At 44.5% G+C, this 20,106-nt stretch overlaps 1 protein-coding gene across 1 annotated transcript in view; it reads left to right on the forward strand.

Moving 5' to 3' along the window:
- Window positions 1–2,228: 2,228 nt before the first annotated feature.
- Window positions 2,229–20,106, forward strand: part of SP140L (SP140 nuclear body protein-like) — a 42,642-nt gene continuing 24,764 nt past the window's right edge. Inside the window, exons 1-5 of the mRNA XM_006890333.1 lie at window positions 2,229–2,263; window positions 7,178–7,340; window positions 8,575–8,743; window positions 9,613–9,684; window positions 9,732–9,896. Of these exons, the coding sequence (XP_006890395.1) occupies window positions 2,229–2,263; window positions 7,178–7,340; window positions 8,575–8,743; window positions 9,613–9,684; window positions 9,732–9,896 (604 nt within the window). The remainder of the gene's footprint in view (window positions 2,264–7,177; window positions 7,341–8,574; window positions 8,744–9,612; window positions 9,685–9,731; window positions 9,897–20,106) is intronic.

Genomic DNA, 20,106 nt, shown 5'->3' on the forward strand with positions numbered 1-20,106 from the left:
ACAGTGGCTGCAGGCCCTCAGGAGGGTGCAGAGCCTGGGGAGCTTTGCCTTGTGTCCATTCTGCTGAAATAGGAGGGATCACTTCACCCACCAGACAGCTGACGGTGAAGGAAAAGGAACAGGACCTTTGATCCAGTTTCCCTGGGCTCAGAGAGGAGGTGTGTGCTGCCACCCGGGGGTGAGGGTGGGGGAGTGAGGCCTTGTGTGCGAGCTTCAGCAGAACCGGGGTCTCTTCCGTCTGCTGTCAATGAATCCCATCTCAGAGCTGACCCTCAGAGGACTTCAAAGACTGTAAAACCCTGGGGCAGGAGACAGCCCTCCTTCAAGGCAGCTGGTCTGACTGCCGACCTTTTGGTGAGCAGAGCAACATGTAATAATTAACTGCCTCTTATCAAGCCAAGACCTCAGGGCCTTTTGGAAGGGCCTCTCAGCCTGAGTGTCCCCTGTTGGTCTACTGGCCATCAGCAAGCAACCTGGTCTGTGGAGCAGCATCAGCAGGTGGGGGAGGAACGTGAGGAGGGGGGCTGGCTCTCCAGGTGTCTGTGTAAAGGAGACTTTCTGGAGAAGGCTCTCTGACCTCAGACTCTGCACCTACGACTAGGTCTCTGCACCTATGACTTCTATGCTTTTTCTGCTGAAGCAAACCTTCACCTGTATCCAGCTGGGAACCATTACAACCTAGTTAGATACACCAGGAAGTCAGAGCTGGAAGGAACAGGAAGGGAAAAGGAGACGGTTCCTTAACAAACTCTTGATGTAAACTCCACGTTCAACAGTAGCACGCAATGTCCTCCTCTCAAAATGAAAACCATCTTGGGCTTCTCACAAACAACATTTCTGGACTCTAAAGCTCATTACAGTTGAGTTGGAGCCGCCTGACCCATGACTGACCCTCCCATGGGTTTTTCCAAGCTGTAAATGGTACAGGAGATTTCTCACGTTTCTCCCACAGCTGCTGGTGCATTTGAACCAGCAAAGGCCCAGCCTCTGAATTAGCACTGGAGCTCCACCTCATTTTTATAGATGGGTCAAAAGTATTCACACTAATGAAATTCTCCAATAATTCCTGTCTTCCCCCATCCCCAAGCATACTACCTGCTTTGTCGTTTTGTTTAGTGAAAAAAAAACCTTTAAGAAATTGCCTATTTAAGCTTCTGATAGCACAAAAGAGTGTGTAAAGGTTTGGGCTGTGTCGTTCCTAAGAAAGTGGTACTTTGGGTTTGATGCCGCAGGTGCTAGCAGGCCTTCCCTGATAAGCAGGGGCTCCTGTCTGATATCGATGGAACACGCTGGTCGGCTGTTGGGAGGAAGGCCAGGGGATTCTGCTTCCAACAGGGGAGTGCAGGCTGAACCACCCCAGACTTACAGAGAACAGAACTCTGGGTGATCCGCACAACACAGCCCTCCCAGGCCTAAGTAGAAAACAGGTGAGTGAAGCTAAGACACTTCTTTGGTCAAGAACCCCTAGTGGCAGAGGAAGGTGAAGACCAACATCTTAGGAGTTGGGGGATTGAGGGATGAGGGGCATGGCCTGAAGCTATCTGTGCAACTATCCTTGAAGTCTCAAGCTTTCATTGTATTCCATCTGTCTCTGCAATTTGCACAGGATTTTTAAATGCTTTAAACCACTTGGCTCCAGAGTGTGGCCTCAGGTCTGGGAGAAGTTTCTCTCTTACTCTGGCAGCTTTCCAGAAACACAGAGGACGGTGAAAACAGAGCATTTCAGCTCCTCCAGGCCTGCGTCTGGGGTCATTCCCATGCAGGGCTGCCCGTGGGCCTGAGAAAGAGAGAAACTCCTGCCTCTCCCTTCTTTCCCACAGGGCCATCTGGGGAAGGGAAGACTCAGAGGGAAGGGAGCAGGGCCCCCAGAGGTGGGACGGGGACCCACACACCAGCGGTCTCTTAGAAGGCAGAGAGGTGCAGAACTTTTGGTTCAAACAGGTTTCTCCTCTCTCCATGCACTAACAAGTGGCCTCCAGCGGCGGCCTGGTTAGGGCTGCCCCTTCCGGGGCCTGGAGGCCAGGTGGGGAGTCTTACCTTGTTTTCCTGCCGAGAGCAGCGCTTAAGTAGGAGGCAGTGTCCTCTAATTTTGAGTAAGTATTTTCACTTCTCTTTCTCGCACTTGGGCGGAGTTCTCTGGGGTGATTCAGTTCGCAGACTTCCTGCTCAAGCCGGCAGCTGGACAAACAGTGTCCGGATGCTCCACGGCCTGGCGGGCCGGGCTGACCATGGCAGGTGGGAGCGAGGACGACCTCAGCACGAGGTGAGCCTGTGTCTCTGCCTCTGTCCTTCATCTCCTCCTTGTAACGGTGCTGCCCCAAAGTTGAGGAGGAGAGAGAACAGCAGTAATGAGGGAATGTGGGTTTTAAGCTGCAGCAGCACAGCCCCTGACACCCCTGTGTTTGGAGCACTGTCCAGTGGCGGGCCTGGGGGACCAGCTGCCCCTTCCCAACTTCCCCGCAGGATTTGTTTGTTCCAGTGACCTTAGACCCCTCTAGAGCCCTCTGAACTCCATTTCTTTCCTTGAGACCATGTCACAGAGGGTTCCAGAGTATTCCAGAGTCAGTCAGGAGAACACCTGAGCCTAGACCCTGGGTCTTATGGTCCTTGCTAGCCTGTGACCAGACCACAGGTAGCTGGGGACTGTCCCCATCCACGGCTCAGGGCCTCAGTGCTGTGACCACTGCTTGTGATTCAAAGAGTGAAAAAGAAGACGAAGACCTCAGGATGGCAAAGGTGCTGGCTGTGGGCGGTGTTTTTATTGTTAATTTTCTGTTCTGGGATGAGTTAGACCAAAGAATGGGGGAAGGCCAACTTCCCCACCTCTCAATAACTTGTTCAGAAGTAATATTCCTTAATATTCTTGTAATACATTTCTTTATTTATACACATTTTTAAATTAATTTTAATGAACGTTTACAGAGACTTTTGGCTTTCCATTCATTCATTGTTGCATTTTTCTTAATACTTCTTTTTAATGCAGTAAACATTCTTGCTCATTAACATTTTAAACAAAGCACAGGGGGAAATCTCCTTCATCCTCCCCACCTCCCCATCCCTGCACACACAGTACTGCCAACTCGCAGACGTAGCCTTCAAGAGAACACGAGACAGCAACACAGGTGCTGTTACTTGTAGGTGAGAGTTACTTTTAATTGTTGGTGGGCTCAGAGAATTCTCTTAGCGTGCCCTTTGAAAGGCTTTGGCATGGTGACTTCAACAACAAGCTCTAGGATGTCAGAGATGATGAGGATGGCACAGGATAGGGCAGGGTTCAGGTTGGCTTTTCATATGGTCTCTGGGAGTCCTATTTGGACAGCACCTAACAACAACATCATTAGTAATACGCCCCACATAAAATGATACACTGAAACGGTTGTTCCTCTCAGGTGCTCCCTTGTGATGTTCAACTTTATGACTCACTTTTCACACCACTGCTGTATAGATTTCATTTCCTAAATGAAATCAGAGCTTCACTTGCTTGAAAACGTGGGTTGAAACATTTCTTTGTTTGCCCAAGTAATGGGCAGATCCAGGAAGCAGTGAGATAGTACAACAGAATACATGAAGAAAACAGAAAAAGGCCGTGCAGAAAACTTTAAACTTTCTGACCATAAAAGCACTCCTTTTCACAGGGGTGATCCAGGTGATTCAAGTCCACAAAAGGGGTTAGTACTGCAACTGACAAAATGCCAAATGTTGTCCAATGACGACTCTTCATCAGAGTATATTTTTATTATTTATGTATTTTTTAAATTTTATTCATTCATTCATTCTTTTTGTGTGTGTACCGTCAAATCAGATCTGACTGGTACAGGAGGAGATTTTTCCTCCTTCTTCAGCAGAGCATCTGGTGGATTTGAACCACGCACCTCTGGGATTGCAGTGCAGTTTCCTGCCACTAGGCCACCAGAGCTCACCTATTTATGTCTTTTCATGTATGTATACGTGTAGGTGCATATGCATTAAGGGAACTCTGGTGGCAAAGGGTTAAGGAGTTGCGCTGCCAACCCAAAAGCCATCAATTTGAATCCACCAGCTTTTCCATGGAAGAAAGATAGGCAATCTCCTCCCATGTGACTTATAGCCTCTGAAGATTCACTGGAGGGTCAGCCATGAGTCAGTCCAACGCGATGGTACATACAACAACAACAACAACAATAATTCGAGTCCACCAGCTGCTCCATGGAAGAAAGATGAGCAATCTCCTCCCGTGCAGTTTACAGGCTCTGAAAAGCCACTGGAGGGAAACTATGATCAGTTCCCACTCATTGGCATGTAACACAATATATGCATTAAAATATATCTGAGAGTTTAAATACAATAATAGTTCAACACCCAAAACAAGGATTTGATTAATAAAGATATAATAAAAAGAAACAATAATTAAAATTTTTAGAAAAACAGTTGACTTACGTCAGAACTGACTCACACTAGAGTCATCAGGATTGAACCCCCATAATTCCTGAGGAACTCCACAATGTCTTCTTAGCCTCCTTCATCAGAGGATCTTTGCTTTTCAGCACCTCAAGCCTGCAGGTAATTGCACTTTGCTTTTCAGAAGTTTGGGGGGTTTTTTTGCCCCAGAATGAAATTTTTCAGAGGTTTTTTTGGTGTTGTTGTTTTGTTTTTTACCTACTTCTCTAGATTTTGTTCTGGAAAGTCTAACAAATATTTTGAGAGGGTAAATGGGTGTGGTTTTTGGATATGTGTCCCTCCTGCCTGCCTCTCACTACCTCTGGCTGTTCCCGCCCCAGCTCTGCTCCTTTGCCTGTGTAAGCTAAGCTGGCAGTCTTACCCTCTGCAGCCAGAATCAGCACGCTCCCCCTCAGCTTGGAAACAATTACTGCTGCTCAGCTGCTGTCTCAGGAATCTCAGTCCCTCCATGTTTCTTCAGGTGGTCTTGAATACCTCCCAAAAGGCATTTTACTTTATCTACAGAGAATATATTTGTATTTTGAAATAAAAAGGGGAATTGCCTCTTTTCCCACTATTGTGGCTATAGCCTCCCCTGCTGCCACCATACTGGGTTCCTGCACCTGGTGGAGTTGAAGGCTTAAGGTCCAAATATGGGGTGTTGGCTCTAGGAGGAGGCTTCATCCTCGCTGTGCAAGCTGCATCCAAAGCAGTTCTCTGCTCCCTTCCTCTGTGTAGCAGTGCAGAAGAGCAAGACTATAGCCTTCAATATAGACTATATCTCAACCTCAAGAAAGCAAAAATCTCACCACTCAACCAATAGGTAACGTCATGATAGATGAAGAAAAGATTGTAATTGTCAGAAATATCGTTTTGCTTTGGATTCACCATCACCAACTATGATAGCAGCAGTCAAGAGATCAAAAGACATGCTGCATTGGGAAATGTGCTATCAAGGACCTCTCCAATGTGCTAAAGAGCAAGGATGTTGGTTTAAAGACTATGGTGTGCCTGATCCAAGCTTGATGTCTTCAACTGCTTCTGGTGCCTCTGAAGTTGGACAATGAGTAAGGACAGCAGTAGAGTCTATGCCTTTGAATCGTAATGTTAGAGAAAAGTATTAAATATACAAGTACAACCTCCTCAGAGGAAAGATTCTAAAACCTAGTCCCACATACTTTGGCCTTGCCAGAAGGCACCAGTCCTTGGAAACAGACTGATGAGCTGGCAGATGAGCTAAAGAGAGGAAGCATCCTAATTAGACAGATTGACACAGGGATTGTAATAATGGTTCCAAGCATGCTGGGAGGTTGGCACAGAATCAAGAAGGGTCAGATTTGTTGCTCATAGGATCACTCAAAGGTAATAGTTAACTCGATGGCACCCAACAATAACGATGCTTCATACACATACATACTTATGCATATTTATCAAGAGGTGATCTACTCTCCCATTTTTATCCCCAAATAATATTTTAGAATAATTTTATATTTTCAAATTGATCAGTATTTCCCTCCTTATGTTTTTTTCTATGAATGCCTATACTAAGAATTCTAATCCTATTTTCTTATGTATGTTCATATACTTGATTCATTAAAAAGTATTTGATGACATTTTCTATGTTCCAAACACTGAGTTGTATGCTGAGGTTAATGGGAAATAAAGATGGCCAAGTCCCTGCCTACTGAAGATGGCCTTCTGGTGAGGAACCAAACAATAACTAGATGCATGGATAAATACATATAGTTTTATGTCAGGAGAAATGAAGGTACGCAGAGTGCAATGGGGATGCTGTTTTAGGTATCACGGGAGGTGTTACTGTTTTATCAGAAATCTGAATAACTGGAGGAAAGATGGCATGAAAATTCCTGCTCCAAACGATGCTTAGCATTTAGAAATTCTTACACGTACAAAGCATTAGACATATTATGAAATTCTACTCTTAAATCTCTTTATAGCATTATCAATTCATACTGGATCACTTAAGAACTAATGTCAGGATGTTGGATGATATCTCTCCCTTGGAAGCTGGAAGTTAGAAAAGGAACATCTAATTTTAATTTTCTGAGATTTATTTTCTCTTAGCTGTTAATTAAGACTTCCATTATCAAGGCTGTGTGTTGTTAAGATTCCAGTTTTTAAATTTTTTAAATAAAATTTATTATCTTTGTGTGTGTGTGTGTGTGTAGGCTGTGTGTTGTTAAGATTCCAGTTTTTAAATTTTTTAAATAAAATTTATTATCTTTGTGTGTGTGTGTGTGTGCGCCATCAAATCAGATCTGACTGGTACAGGAGGAGATTGTCCCTCCTTTTCCAGCAAAACATCTGGTGGATTTGAATCACACACTTTCTGGGATTGCAGCACAGCTTCTTGCCACTAGGCCACCAGAGCTCACCTAGATTCCAGTTTTATTCCATGGTTTTCATTCTGTTGTGGGTGGCCTATTTATTCCCTGTTAATTTTATAGAAATCTAAATATTTCTGAAGCAAAACATTTTCTAGATATGTTAAGTCAAGAGATCTTTATATCAGCTTTGAATGGATGGGTTTTTTCGACACTTTTATGCATTTTTCTTACCCTTTGTTCTTTTTTTCTATAACACCTTCAATTATTCCTTCAGCTGTTTATTCTGGTTTCTTGTCAGAACCACTTATCTGAAATATATTAGTTCTTCACAACCTATTATGTGGAAAATCTTCCAACCTTCACAAACATCCTGCCTCATGTTGACCATTTTCACACACTCTCTTGTGTCCTAGGATGTCCACTGAGGAAGAGAACACGGAGGAAAAGCCTTTCTCTGAGGCTGAATTCAAACACTACCAAGAACAAAAGGTGGAGATTTCAAATGCAATCAATAAGACATTTCCCTTCCTCGAGGGCCTCAGAGACCATGGCTTCATCACCAAAAGATTGTTTGAAGTAAGTAAAGTTCATAAATCCATAATCTAGCAAACTAGCCCCAAGCTGCATTATACTTTCGTATTCTGGATCCAGACTTCAGAACACGAGGTGACTGAATGCCTGCCTAAGACTGGAGGAAGCTTTTGCAGTATTGCTGTAACTATTCCTGTAAGATAAAGAGGTAGAAGGAAAGTAAGAAAGCAACACCAGGGATGTACCTGCTGCTTCTCACTGAAGGATCTGCCTTCCATGACACCCACAGGAGGGAGGGTGAATGACTGGAAAGAGGCTGGGTCAGAGGCTTGCCTGCTCCACAGATGCCCGCTCTCCAGTAGGAATTCATGCAGTAAAGCATAAACCAAAGTTTAAATCATACAACAAGAGAATTAGTCCAGAATTCAATTTCAAATTATTGTCAATTTAAAGTACTTGGATTTGAGAGCATTAAAAATCATGGGAAATTGGTATTTTGTTAATTTGGGAGCAACTCTTCAACTATTTTCTGTTTTCTTAAATTTTTTCCCCCTTGCACTTGTAGACTCTTGGAATTGGGATAAATACAACAGTAAGCCTTCTTGGAGATAAGAAGAGAAAGTCTTCTCTTTATTATTATGCTCTTTTTTGTGGTCAAGTTCACTGTAGGTAGAAATTGACAACTTGGCTTCATAAAGTTCTTCCTGACTTTTCAAGGGGGAGGTGGGGCAAGAGGGTGATAAGAGACTACTCGTCAGAGGTCTATTTGTAAAAGATCCTGGGTCACAGCCTTAAAGGGCCTTGTTGTGTACCGCTGAGTCAGACCTGACTCACAGCTGACCCTCCAATGGGTTTTCAGAGGCAGTTAATCATATGGGAGAGGACTGCCCATCCTTCTCCTGAGGAGCAGCTGGTGGATTTGAACTGTGTGCCTTTGGGATTATAGCACAGCTTCTTACCTATAGGCTGCCAGAGCTCCCTCAAAGGGCATTATAGATATAATTTTATTTTAAATCTGCTTTAATTCCTCAAAATTGCTCATGCTTGCCTTGCATGTAAATGAGTGAGAAAAACAAATATGCAACTTAGTCTTAAAGAATTATTTCATTTGGTAGCCATATACATATGAAGACATTCTAAGCTTTCTTTACATGAGAAGATACTAACCTTGGGAAATTCGACACCAACATTATCCATAAAACTACTTTCTGCTTTCTATAACTTGGAATTGGTACTTTACCACTGGTATTTATATTTAATACATTCAATATTTTTTAAGGATTCTGAACTGTCATGTAGAAACCTGGTTCCTGTGCAAAGAGTAATGTATAATGTCCTCAGTGAACTGGAGAAGACATTTAGCAGATCACTTTTGAAAGCACTCTTCAGCGATGTCAACAAGAAGGAATATCCGGGCTTAATTCAGATTTCCAAAAGCTTTGAGAAAGGTAATTCGCTTAATCATCACCATTTGTGTTCTAAACCACCCCCAACCCCCAAACCAACCTTCCATTAGGTTTTCAAGGCTGAACAATTTTATGGGAGGAGACTGCCCTACCCAGTCACTGGTGGATTTGAACTGCCAACGTTTGGGTTTCCCACTAGGGAAAGTTTTTACTCATTCTTCATTGAGGTCTGCATAGATGCCTTTGAATTGTGATGGTAATGGATAGTACTGAATATTCTAGGGACTGCTAAGAGAATAAAAAAGTCTGTCTTGGAGGAAATGTAACCACGGGACTCCTTAGAGGCTAGGAAGGTGAAACTTGAGCTTCTCTACTCTAGGCTTGTTGTCAGGAGGGACCGAAAGGTCTGGAAAGGGTGGAGGATCACAGAAAGAGAAGACGTCCCTCAGATGGGGATGGACTGACATAGTGACTGCTGGTAGGGGCCTGAGTGTATCGGAGATGGGGAGGATGGTGCAGGATACAGTGAGGTTCCGAGCTCTTGTTCCCTAGGTCACTGGGTCAGCTTATCACACCAACATGAGACAAGCTAGTTCTAAAATAGAAATCATGACATTTCGGAAAATCTTATGATATAAAGGCATATGGTCCAGGATCCAGCAGGGCTGCCTAACTAGGCATTTAGAATCAAGAGACCAGAGCCACCTTGACATCAGTTTTTACTAAGAAGGACACTGGACAGGAAACTGCCCCAGGGGCAGCTGTGAAAGCATCACAGGTCCCTTTCACTGGGGTGCTTGCTCTTGGTATTATTTTGTACCATCGCATCTGAACTGACCCACAAGCTGACCTTCCAATGGGTTTTTGGAGTCCGTCAATGGCACACGACATTGCCCATCTTTCTCCTGCAGAGCAACTGGTGGATCCGAACTGCACATCTTTGGGTCGCCGGCCCAAGTCCTTCCGCCCAGAGCTTCCCAGAGGTAGGGTCCCTGCAGTGGTCCATAAATGACCACCAGTTACCTTGCAGCGGGCCGTGTTACTCCCACCGCCGTGGGTGACGGCCTCGCCGCGGGTTCGAGACCCGCCTTGGCCATCACGTGGCTAACCGGAAGCTGCGTGCCAGCCACCGGAAGTCCACGCTCCTGCATGGCGGCCGCTGTCGTGTCTGACCGCCGGCGTGATGTTGGCTCAGGTAGTGAAAACCCGGCCTGCGGGTCTGCTCTCCGTCTCTGGACCGAGGTTATAAACGACAGTGTCCGTCCGCTGGGTGGGTGTGAGGCCGAGGCCTGGGACTTCCGGTCACCCCTCTTCCCCGTGGCCGGCCGCTTCGTGCGCTGCTGGCCGGCTCGCTCGCTGTGGCCTTTCTCGTGGCCTGTGGGCCTCGCTGCGGCACCTGTGCCTGCTGGGTCGTCTTGAAGCGCAGCTCGGGGTCCTGCAGGGCCGGGGCTGGCCACCTGCGCCCTCCGGCCGTCTGGAGTGGCCGGTGGTCCTCATGCCTGTGTCCCTTTAAGGGAGGAAGGGGCTCGTGTTTGTGCCCTGGAGTGACCACCCCGCGTTGTTCGAGGCGAAGGTCAGAGGGTGGTGCAGGCGAGAGCAGGGTTCGATCTGTGGTCACAATAAGATCATATCATTCGATCTGCGGTCGATAATAGGATCATTATCAATCAGAGGCCCCTGGATGTCAGATAACCCCCCCAACACAGAAGAGGCCCGAGTTCCTCCCTTCTGATGCGATGCTTGTTGATCTGAACATCTTTCCCGTTTTAACCGCGATCTCTCACTTTTTTCCCTCCTTTAAACTCCAGTATTCTAGTAATGAGCAGAGGAAGGTCAGCAGGGTGGATTGATGCAGTGACCACAGCATTGAGTTCACGTGTGTCCGGGATTGTGAGGGTGGCACAGGATAGGACAGGGTTCACGTCTGTTCCTGGGGTCGCTGTGAGTGGGCCTCCACTCAGCTGCATCTACCAGCAACTGCCCCTCTGGTCACCTAGGGAGAGAAGCTCTGCTGCTAGCCCAGAGGCACCAGGTTCAAATCCACCAGCTGCTCGGAGGGAGGGAGACAAGTGGACAGTCTGCCCTGCCTCTAAAAACCCCGCCTTAGGGTCAGCTCTAGGTCAGTTCTGACCCCACAGTAAAAACCACAAGCCCTCAGGGCTTTGAAGGCGCTGCGTGGGTGCCTCCCCCTCCCCCTCTCCTGTCATATGTACATAGGGCGACCCACATATACAACAGAACAAAAGGCTTCCTAAGTGCTGCTGGCTCTGAACCCATTACTGCATCTACTGTGTCAGGCCACCTTGTTGAGGGTCTTCGGTTTTTAACTGAACCTTGACTTCATCAAGCATCATGTCCTTCTCTTTCTTGATAGCAGGCGGCAGGTGTGCGCTACAAGGTCTCCCGTTCCTCACTTGTAGGTAACACTCTGACTTCACTTTTCCAGGATGTGTATGCTTGTTCTTTGTGTGTGGTGTATTCAGCATTCTTCATCAACACCACCCTTCACATGTGTCAGTTCTCCAAGGAGGAGGCCAAGTGGCACTCAACTGCTAATTTAAACATCAGCAGATTTCATCCACCAGCCGTTCTGCTGCTTTATGGGAGAAAGTAACAGAAATCTGGTTCTGCAAAGATGATGGTGTTGGAAGCCCAGTGGTACAGTGGGGTAACCATCAGTCAGACTCTATTTGTCAGCAATACATTTGGTTAGGTTATCACACATAAGGTCTCTGGATGGCCTAAGGGGTTTGTGTACAACTACAAATCTAAAAATTTAGGATCTAACCTGCTCACCATCACCATAGATCCAAGGCCATAAAGATTACAGCCAAGAGGACCCTTTGGAACAGTTCTTAGCACATGGGGTAGCCATGAGTTGGATTTATTGAAAAGCACAGGATTTGGTTAGTAATTATCCAGAATTCTAATATTTTCTTCTGGAGAAAAGGCTTCTATTGCTTACTTACTTTGAAACTGGTTTTTACTCTTTGGTTTTCAAGAAGTTGTTGTTGCTATGTGCTGTCGAGTCGCTTGCAACTCCTAGCAACCCTATGTACAACAGCCCTAAACTCTGCTCTGTCCTGTGCCAATCGCACTTTCTCTGACACACCCATCCTGATTACCCCAGTCACTGAATTAATCCACCTCATAGAGGGTCTTCCCTCCTGCGCTGCCCCTCCATCCTCCCAAGCATGATGTCCCTCTCCAAGGACCTGTCCCTCCTTACGACATGTCCAAAGTATATCAGACGTAGCCTCAGAATCCTTGCCTCCAAAGAGCCGCCTGGTTTAACCCTCTCCAGGATGAACCTGTTTGTTTTCTTTGCAGTTCATTGTACATTCAATACTCTTCTCCAGCACCACAGTTCAGAGGCATCAATTTTCTTATACCCACTGTTTTCTGTCCTTTTATCTTGAAACCTTTTCCCCTGTTGAATAGCAAAGGGATTCGTAGGTCACTAAAGCCCGGGGTTGGAGGTCTCTACTGAACCCCTGGAAGTTGGATGTTCAGAGCTGTGTAATGGGTACGTGCACTGCCAGTGATCACTGATTACTTTTTCTTTTTAGTGAATCCTAACATTCTGAGAGATGATGGAAAAGATGCCCAGGAACAAGGTAATTATTACTTCATAAGAAATTTGTTTTCTTATTTACTAAAAAACCCCATAAGACCTCGTATCTGCTGAACTCAAGTTGATTCTTATTTCTAGCAGCTTTCCATCACCTTTCCCAGTCTGTAAATATGAACAGGAGAAGATTGTCCATCTTTGTCCCCAAGGTAGATTTGAACCACCAGAGCTGTACTGTTAATGCCCAGAGCTGTACTGTTAATGCCCAGAGCTGTACTGTACTTGCAGTTAGCAGTGCAGCACACTATAGGCTATACAACCAGACTAAAAAGATCATTGGTGGTGGTTGTATACTGACTCATAGCCGGGGTTTTCAGAGGTGGTAAATCACACGGGAGGAGATTGCCTATCATTTTCTTATGAAGCAACTGGTGGACTCAAAGCAGATTGGCGGCACAGCTTACCATTAGACCACCAGAGCTTCCTAAAAAGACTTAGATTTAGTTTAGTTCAGGGAACTGAACTTCTCAGTGGAGACTATTACCTTGGGAAAAGGATGCAGAAGGAGAGTGAGAAGGCAGAGCAGGAGTGTGCTTTCTAGTAGATAACTAGATTTGGATTCTAAGAGTTCCAAGCAGCCGTGACCTCAAAGAAGATGACCTCGAGAAAACTTGAGTGCAGCCTGAGCCAGCATTAAGGGGAAGGAGTGATTACTGAGTCAGGAGCACAGTAGACCTGGGAAGAGGAAGAAAGGATTGTGTGAGCGTGCCAAAGAGGGGATCACGTAGAGAATGAGAAGGAACAATTGTAAATGTGAAAGAATTTGATTTAGAAAAGGAGCATTCAAATGGGAAAAAAGTGAGTTAGAATGTGAGAAAGACAGCAAATAAGATGCATAGGAGACCATGTGGGAAAAGGAGGGCTTCACGGAGTACGAATAGGAAGAAAGAAATGAGAGCACGGCGAGAAAGGAAGTAATAACACTAAGTGATAGTAGTATTTATACCTAATGGGCGTTGACTTGACTTGGATTTCACTCATCCTTGCATTTGTTACTAAAATTATTAAATTATGACATTTAAAGCATTACTACTTTTTTTAAAAAAATTTTATTATTTTGTATGTGTGTACCATTAAATCGGATCTGATGGGTACAGGAGGAGATTGTTCCTCTTTCTCCAGCAGAGCATCTGATGGATTCGAACTGTGCACCTCTGGGGTTACAGTGCAGCTTTTTGCCACTAGGCCACCAGAGCTCCCTGCATTAATACTTTTAAGTAGTGTATTAAGCAGACACGTTCTTCTCCCATAAAGCAGCAGAGCAGCTAGTGGATTTACACTGCTGACCTTCCAGTCAGTTAACACGTGGTGCTTCATTTAAACCTCATGACAACAGTATGAGGAAGCTCTGGTAACCTAGTGGCAAGAAGCTGTGCTGCAATCCCGAAGACACGTGGTTCAAATCTACCAGCTGGCTGTTCCGAGGGAGAAGGATGGGCAGTCTCCTCCTCTGTGATTAACTGCCTCTGAAAACCCACTGGAGGATCAGTCATGGGTCATTCCTGACTCGGCGGTACACAACAAGAAAAAACAACCACAGAAAAGTTTGTTACTTTTCAGTTGGTAAACTGAGGCATGGGCGTCTCTTGTGATATGTGCAAAGTCACACAAATAGGAATTGGCTCAGCCAAGAGCTGGGTGTCTTCCTTCGAGGAAACCCCGTGGGGGGTCAGCCATGGGTCGGTCGTGACTCGAGGGCAGTTAGGCGATGATGATGACTCAAACCCTTTCATCCACGCCAGTTAGAACTGTGGGTTCTGAAGCCTCGCTGCCTGAGCACAGATAGAATTTAGCCTTAATACTCATCTTGTTAAAATAAAAGACTAAATCCCTTACCATCAAATAAAAATGGCTTGTGCACCGATGAGAAGGCCACCCCTTTCTCCAAGGGAGCAGCTGGTAGGTGCCAAGGGCCGGCTCTTTGGTGGTTGCTTTAAACACTGTGTCACCAGCCCCCTACTTTCATAGGTGAATTATTACTCTATGTCTCTGTTTTCAGCTAAAAAACAGAGGGTTATTGTGAGAACTAAAAATGATACATAAAGCACTGGGGTCATTTGTGGCATAGAAGTTATAAGTAATTTGTTACTATTTTTGTTGTTGTTATTGCAATGTGTATCTGGCTTCAAAAACATTTAATCACCACTCTGAATTTTGGGCCACATATACTATAGAGAAAAACATTGCCCCGTCTAGAGTAATAGTGACAGAAAAAGCTTTCAACCCCTAGAAAGGTTTTCCATCTACCCTTAAATCAAATGTTGTTAGGTGCCCCTGAGTCAAATCCAACTCATAGTGACCTAAAACAACAGATCAAAACCTGGCACCATCCGCACAGTCTTTGCTGTGCTTGTTGTTGCACTGACTGTCCCAACCATTGACTTGAGGGGCTCGCTCTGTTTCACCCACCCTCTGCGTTCTAATTTATTTATTTGCTAGATGTTTAGCACTGTGTCACTTGAAATGACCAGTGCAAGGAAAACGACAAGCATGTGAACAGCCTGTGGAATGCAGTTAAATGGATCTTCGGGGTTAGGTACCCAGAGGAAACCCTCCCCAACGGTCCTCACCGAAAGACGGAAAAACTGGCCTGGAGACAGCCCCAAAGGCATCGTTGTATTATTGTTATGTGCCACTTAAGCTACATTGATTATGAGGAACCAGCTCACAGCTGACTCTCCAGGGGGTTTTCAGAGGCAGTAAATCACATGGTTATTTCCCATCTTTCTTCCACAGAGCAGCTGGCTATGCAGCTTCTCACCACTAAACAATCAGAGCTCTTTAAAAGATGCTTTTGTTAAGTGCTGTCGAGTTGTAGACAACTCACAGCGACCCTGTGAACGAACGACCTGAATGCTTGTATAACTTTCATTGTTTCTCCACGTTCATAAGAGTTTCTGGTTTCAAGCCATTTTGTAAGTGGGTGCCACTCCTGCTTTCAAGCTTGTTACAATTAGGAAGCTCCACCAAACACTGTCCACCATGGGTAACCATTATTGCATTTGACACATCAGTGTCACAGTGTTTAGCATCACAGCAACCACGAGTTACTGTACAGCAAATGGACAGACCAGGGCTACGCCACCTAGAGGAATGTCTGACCAAAAGCAGTTAAAACCAGGCCTAAGGGCCGCAGATTGAAATCACCCACCTTTGGCTTGATGGCATCACTTTCTATCCACTAGGCCAACAGAGCTCTATGTTGTTAAATGCCATCGAGTCATAGATGACTCATAGCGACCCTATGAACCACAGACCTGAACTCTGGTATAACTTTCATCATTTCTCCACGTTCATAGAGTTTTTGGAGGCAAGCTGTTTCAAAAGTCGATGCCAGCCCTGCTTCCAAGCTTGTTTTAATGGGGGAGCTCCACCAAACACTGTCCACCATGGGTAACCATTCACACATTTGACATATCAGTGTCACAGTGTTTAGCATAACAGCAACCACGAGTTATATCTGAATAAATTATGTTAATGGATAGTAACTAAAGTTGTTGTTGTTGAGTACCATAGAGTCAGAACTGACCCATAGCTAACCCTCCTCTGGTGGGTTTTCAGAGGCAAGGCAGTCACATGGGAGAAGATTAAAAGACATTAGTTCTGTGGCCTTGTGTGCTAATGTTACCATGTTATGGTTCCTATAATGGTGCTGTATTTGTTTCTATGAAAATGTATTGTGCTTTGAGACTAAACTATAAAACATTACTTTTGGTAAATTTTTTTGCTGATGAATTTATTCTTTTCTATGCCTATAAATATATTAAAATGAAAAAAAAGACATTAGTTCTAGCTTAATTGTTGATGTTAGGTGCTGTTGAGTTAAGTATGACTCATAGTGACCCTATTAACAGCAGATCTGAACCCTGCCCTATCCTTAAGTGAAAGGACAGACCAGGAAACGTATTGCACTGGGAAAGTGCGGTCAGGAACATTGCCAAATTATTGAGCATCAGTGATGTCAGTTTGAGGACTAAGTGTGCCTAATGGTTTTGGGGTTTTTTTCCCTTTAATTTTATTTTTATTTTGGGTGTGTGTACTGTCAAATCAGATCTGACTGGTACAGGAGGAGGTTGTCCCTCCTTCTCTAGCAGAGCATCTGGTGGATTCGATCTGCTCTCCTCTGAGATTGCAGTGCATCTTCTTGCCACTAGGCCACCAGAGCTGGCCTGAGGGCATGGTGTTTTCAGTGACTAGCCATGTGTCTGAGAGCTGGACAATGGGTAAAAATAACAGAAGAATTGACACTTTTGAACCATGGTGTTGGAAAAGGGTACCAAATATCCCATGACCTACCAAAAGAAAAACCAGATATGTTTTGGAGAAGGTGCAGTGCAGCTAGAGTCCTCCTTGGAGGCAAAGTTGATGAAACTTGGTCACACATATTTTGGACGTGTTGTTAAGAAAGGCCATTTTTTTGGAGAGGGATGTCTTATTGGGAAGGGTGGAGGGTCAGCAGAAGAGAGGAAGACCCTCAACCAGATGGACTGACACGCTGACTGTAGCAACGGGCAGTATGTCCGAGATTGTGAGGACGATACAGGATAGGGTGGGGTTAGATCTGTTGTTCCTAGAGTCACTATGGCTTGTACATGACGGCACCTAACAACAACCACCACCACAAGACAAATGACGTAATGATTCATCGACTATTGAGGGTAACCGTAATGGAATGGAGTCAGTGGAGGATTTATAATAGTTACTAGTAAAATGAAAAGTAATTCATCACAAGGGGAAGGAAGAAACAAATTCTTTATCATCTACAGGTGATCTAGGACACACTGTACTGAAAGATAGAATTCTAGAACACCTCCAGGACAAGGAGAAGATGAGCATAAAGACAGACGATGTGGATGGCACAGAAGACACATTAAGAACTAAGGAAGCAATGGGAGAGAGCGCTCAAGGATCTGGACCAGCAGGTAAGGCTGCCTGACATTCCAGTGCTTGCCGGCTGACTGACAAAGAATGACTGCAGCAGGACAGAGAGGTAAGGACTGTCCCTGAGTTCACAGTTCAGATGAAGAGACTAGAGGAAAGGACCAGAACCTAATGGAAGGACATATTTATTTTCTACGAGAGTGTCTGCTTTCTGGAGGTGGAGTCGGTGAGGGGGCAGCCATAAAGAAAAAGAGCAAGCAGGAAAGGAACTGGAGGAAAACTGGAGAGAAACAAAGTCTGAGCTGTCACTGGGGCTGTCAGAGGCAGAAGCAGGGTGACAAGAGAGGCACTGAATGGTCACTTAGAGTCATGCACACATAGGCACCTTCCAAGGGTAGAGGCAGCAGTGAGAACAGGACTGCAGATAGAAATGGAGAGGAGAATGCATTGTAAAAAGATTGAGAAAGACTGAGCAAAATGTGGTTGCCACTTCTTCCCAGCATCCGTAAAAAAAAAAACCAAACGATTTCAGATTGACTCAAAGCTAAAAGTTAAGCTTAAAACTCCAAGAAGCAGCATAGGAGAATATCATTGCAAACTTACGTTAGACAGGCATTTATTTTATCACATGTAAAACAAAACGAATTAGAAAACTTGGTAAGCTGAGCTTCATTGAAATGGCTAAAGACATCATTAATAAAAGGAAAGGGCAAGCCACTGACTTGCAAATACATTTATCTGACAAAGGCTCAACGCCAGAGTCCCTGTGTGACAGGATAGTCCTTGTTGAAGATGTGTGGGTAATACAGTCGGACATACAGGTAGTATGGCAGCATCTTGTTTACTAATTAGCACGCTAATAGCAAATCCTTGCATGTTCACAGGAATCACATTTGACCTTCCGTGGAGCCCAGGAAAACACAGTGTACTCTCACTGGTAGATAGTTGTCTCAATTTGTCAGAACCTGAGAAAGATTTCAAATACCTGGATCTGCTGCTTAATTGACGGGAAGAAGGACTTCAGACCACATATTCTTGAAAATGTCAATAGACACACCCCCCACTGTCACTGATTTATGTGGGGATCTCCAACAATTATATTTACAGTCTTACTCATGTAAAAGTACAGTGTTAGGAGTGAAGATTTTATCTGTACTCACACATGACAAACCTGTTACTGTAACTGTGACTCAAACATATGTACCGATAACTAAAGCCACAGAGGAGGAAATTGAAGATTTCTACTAACTTTTTTCGTCCAATATTGACCTAATGTTAAGATACATTAATAATTATTGATGACTGGTCCACTGGATGCTCTGCTGGAGAAGGAGGGACAGTCTCCTCCTGTGCCGCTTGGATCCGATTCGACGGCACACAAGAAGTTAAAAAAAAATAGTGATGACTGGAAGGGGAAATGTGAAGCAAGGTGGAAAATATGATCTTGCTGACAGAAGTTAGGCTGGAGATTGAATGCTTGGATTTTGTCCATTCAGTGATTTATTCATCACAGATACCTTTTGCTAATCACACAGAAGGTAACTTTACACATGGACCTCACCAGATAGATTGCACAGGATTCAGGTTGATTATATCTGTGTAAAGAGTCATTGGAGAAGCTCTGAATCAGCAGTCAAAAGCAGGTCAGCTGCTCCCTGTGGAACTGACCATCAGTTATTCATGTGCAAGTTCAAATTGAAGCTGAAGAAAATGAAAGGAAGTCTGTAAGAACCAAAATAAGCTTTTGAGTCTATCCCACCTGAATTTAAAAATCGTCACCAGAATAGGTTTGAGGCATTGAACACTGATGACTGATGACCATATGGTTATGAGTTATGAGATGACATTAAAGATTCCAACTATTAAGTGAACAAAAGGCTGTTCCAAAGAAGAGGAAGAAGAGACCAACATGGATGTCAGGAGAAACTCTGAAAATTACACTAAAGCTTTGCGAATCCAAAACAAAAGGGAGAAATGTCAAAGTAAAATAACATGATTTCAAAGGACACCTCAGGAAGACCAACCACAGTATTACAACAGAATGTGAAAAGAGCTAGTGCAAGAGAGTAAGAAGGGAAGACTGTACTCAGCATTTCTAAAGTTGAAAGAATTGAAAAACAAAAAAAGATGGAAGGAATACACAGGTATATAAAAAATAACTGATTGACACTGAAAAATTACAGGAAGTACCACACAAACAAGAGCCAGTGGTAATGAAGGAAGCAGTACAAGCTGTACTGAAGGCACTGGCCTAAAAAGGCCCCAGGAATTGATAAAATACCAATTGTCATGTTTCAGTTCACAGGTGCAGCCTGCATGTGCTCACCTGTTTATGCCAGGAAATTTGGAGGACAGAAGCTAGACGAACTAGAAGAGATCCGTATTTGTTCCCACTCCCAGGAAAAGGAAGCCAACAGAATGTGGAAATTGTTGAATAATACCATTGAGAGAGCTACGTTGGCCTAGTAAACAGAAAGTTATGCTACCAAGCCAAAGGTGGGTGATTTCAGTCTGTGGCCTTTAGGCCTGGTTTTAACTGTTTATGGTCAGACATTCTTCTAAGTGGTATAGCACAGGTCTGTGCATTGCTCTGCAGAGGTGACTCATGGTTGCTGTGATGAACACTGACACTGATATGCCAAAAGCAATAATGGTTACTCTTGGTGGACAGTGTTTGGTGGAGCTTCCTGATAATAACAAGCTTGGAAGCAGGAGTGGCATCCACTTCTGAAATGGCTTGCCTTTGGAAATTTTATGAACAGTGCTCAGGTTTTCCGTTCATAGGGTCATTATGACTTGTCTGTGACTCGACGGCACTTAACAACAACAACAAAGCAAGATATTACTAAAGATCTTCTAAATACTATTAGAACAGTACGTTGTAAGAGAACTG

The sequence above is a fragment of the Elephantulus edwardii genome, unplaced genomic scaffold (assembly GCF_000299155.1).
Source record: "Elephantulus edwardii isolate Elephantulus edwardi_28Jun2011 unplaced genomic scaffold, EleEdw1.0 scaffold00087, whole genome shotgun sequence".
NCBI lineage: Eukaryota > Metazoa > Chordata > Mammalia > Macroscelidea > Macroscelididae > Elephantulus > Elephantulus edwardii.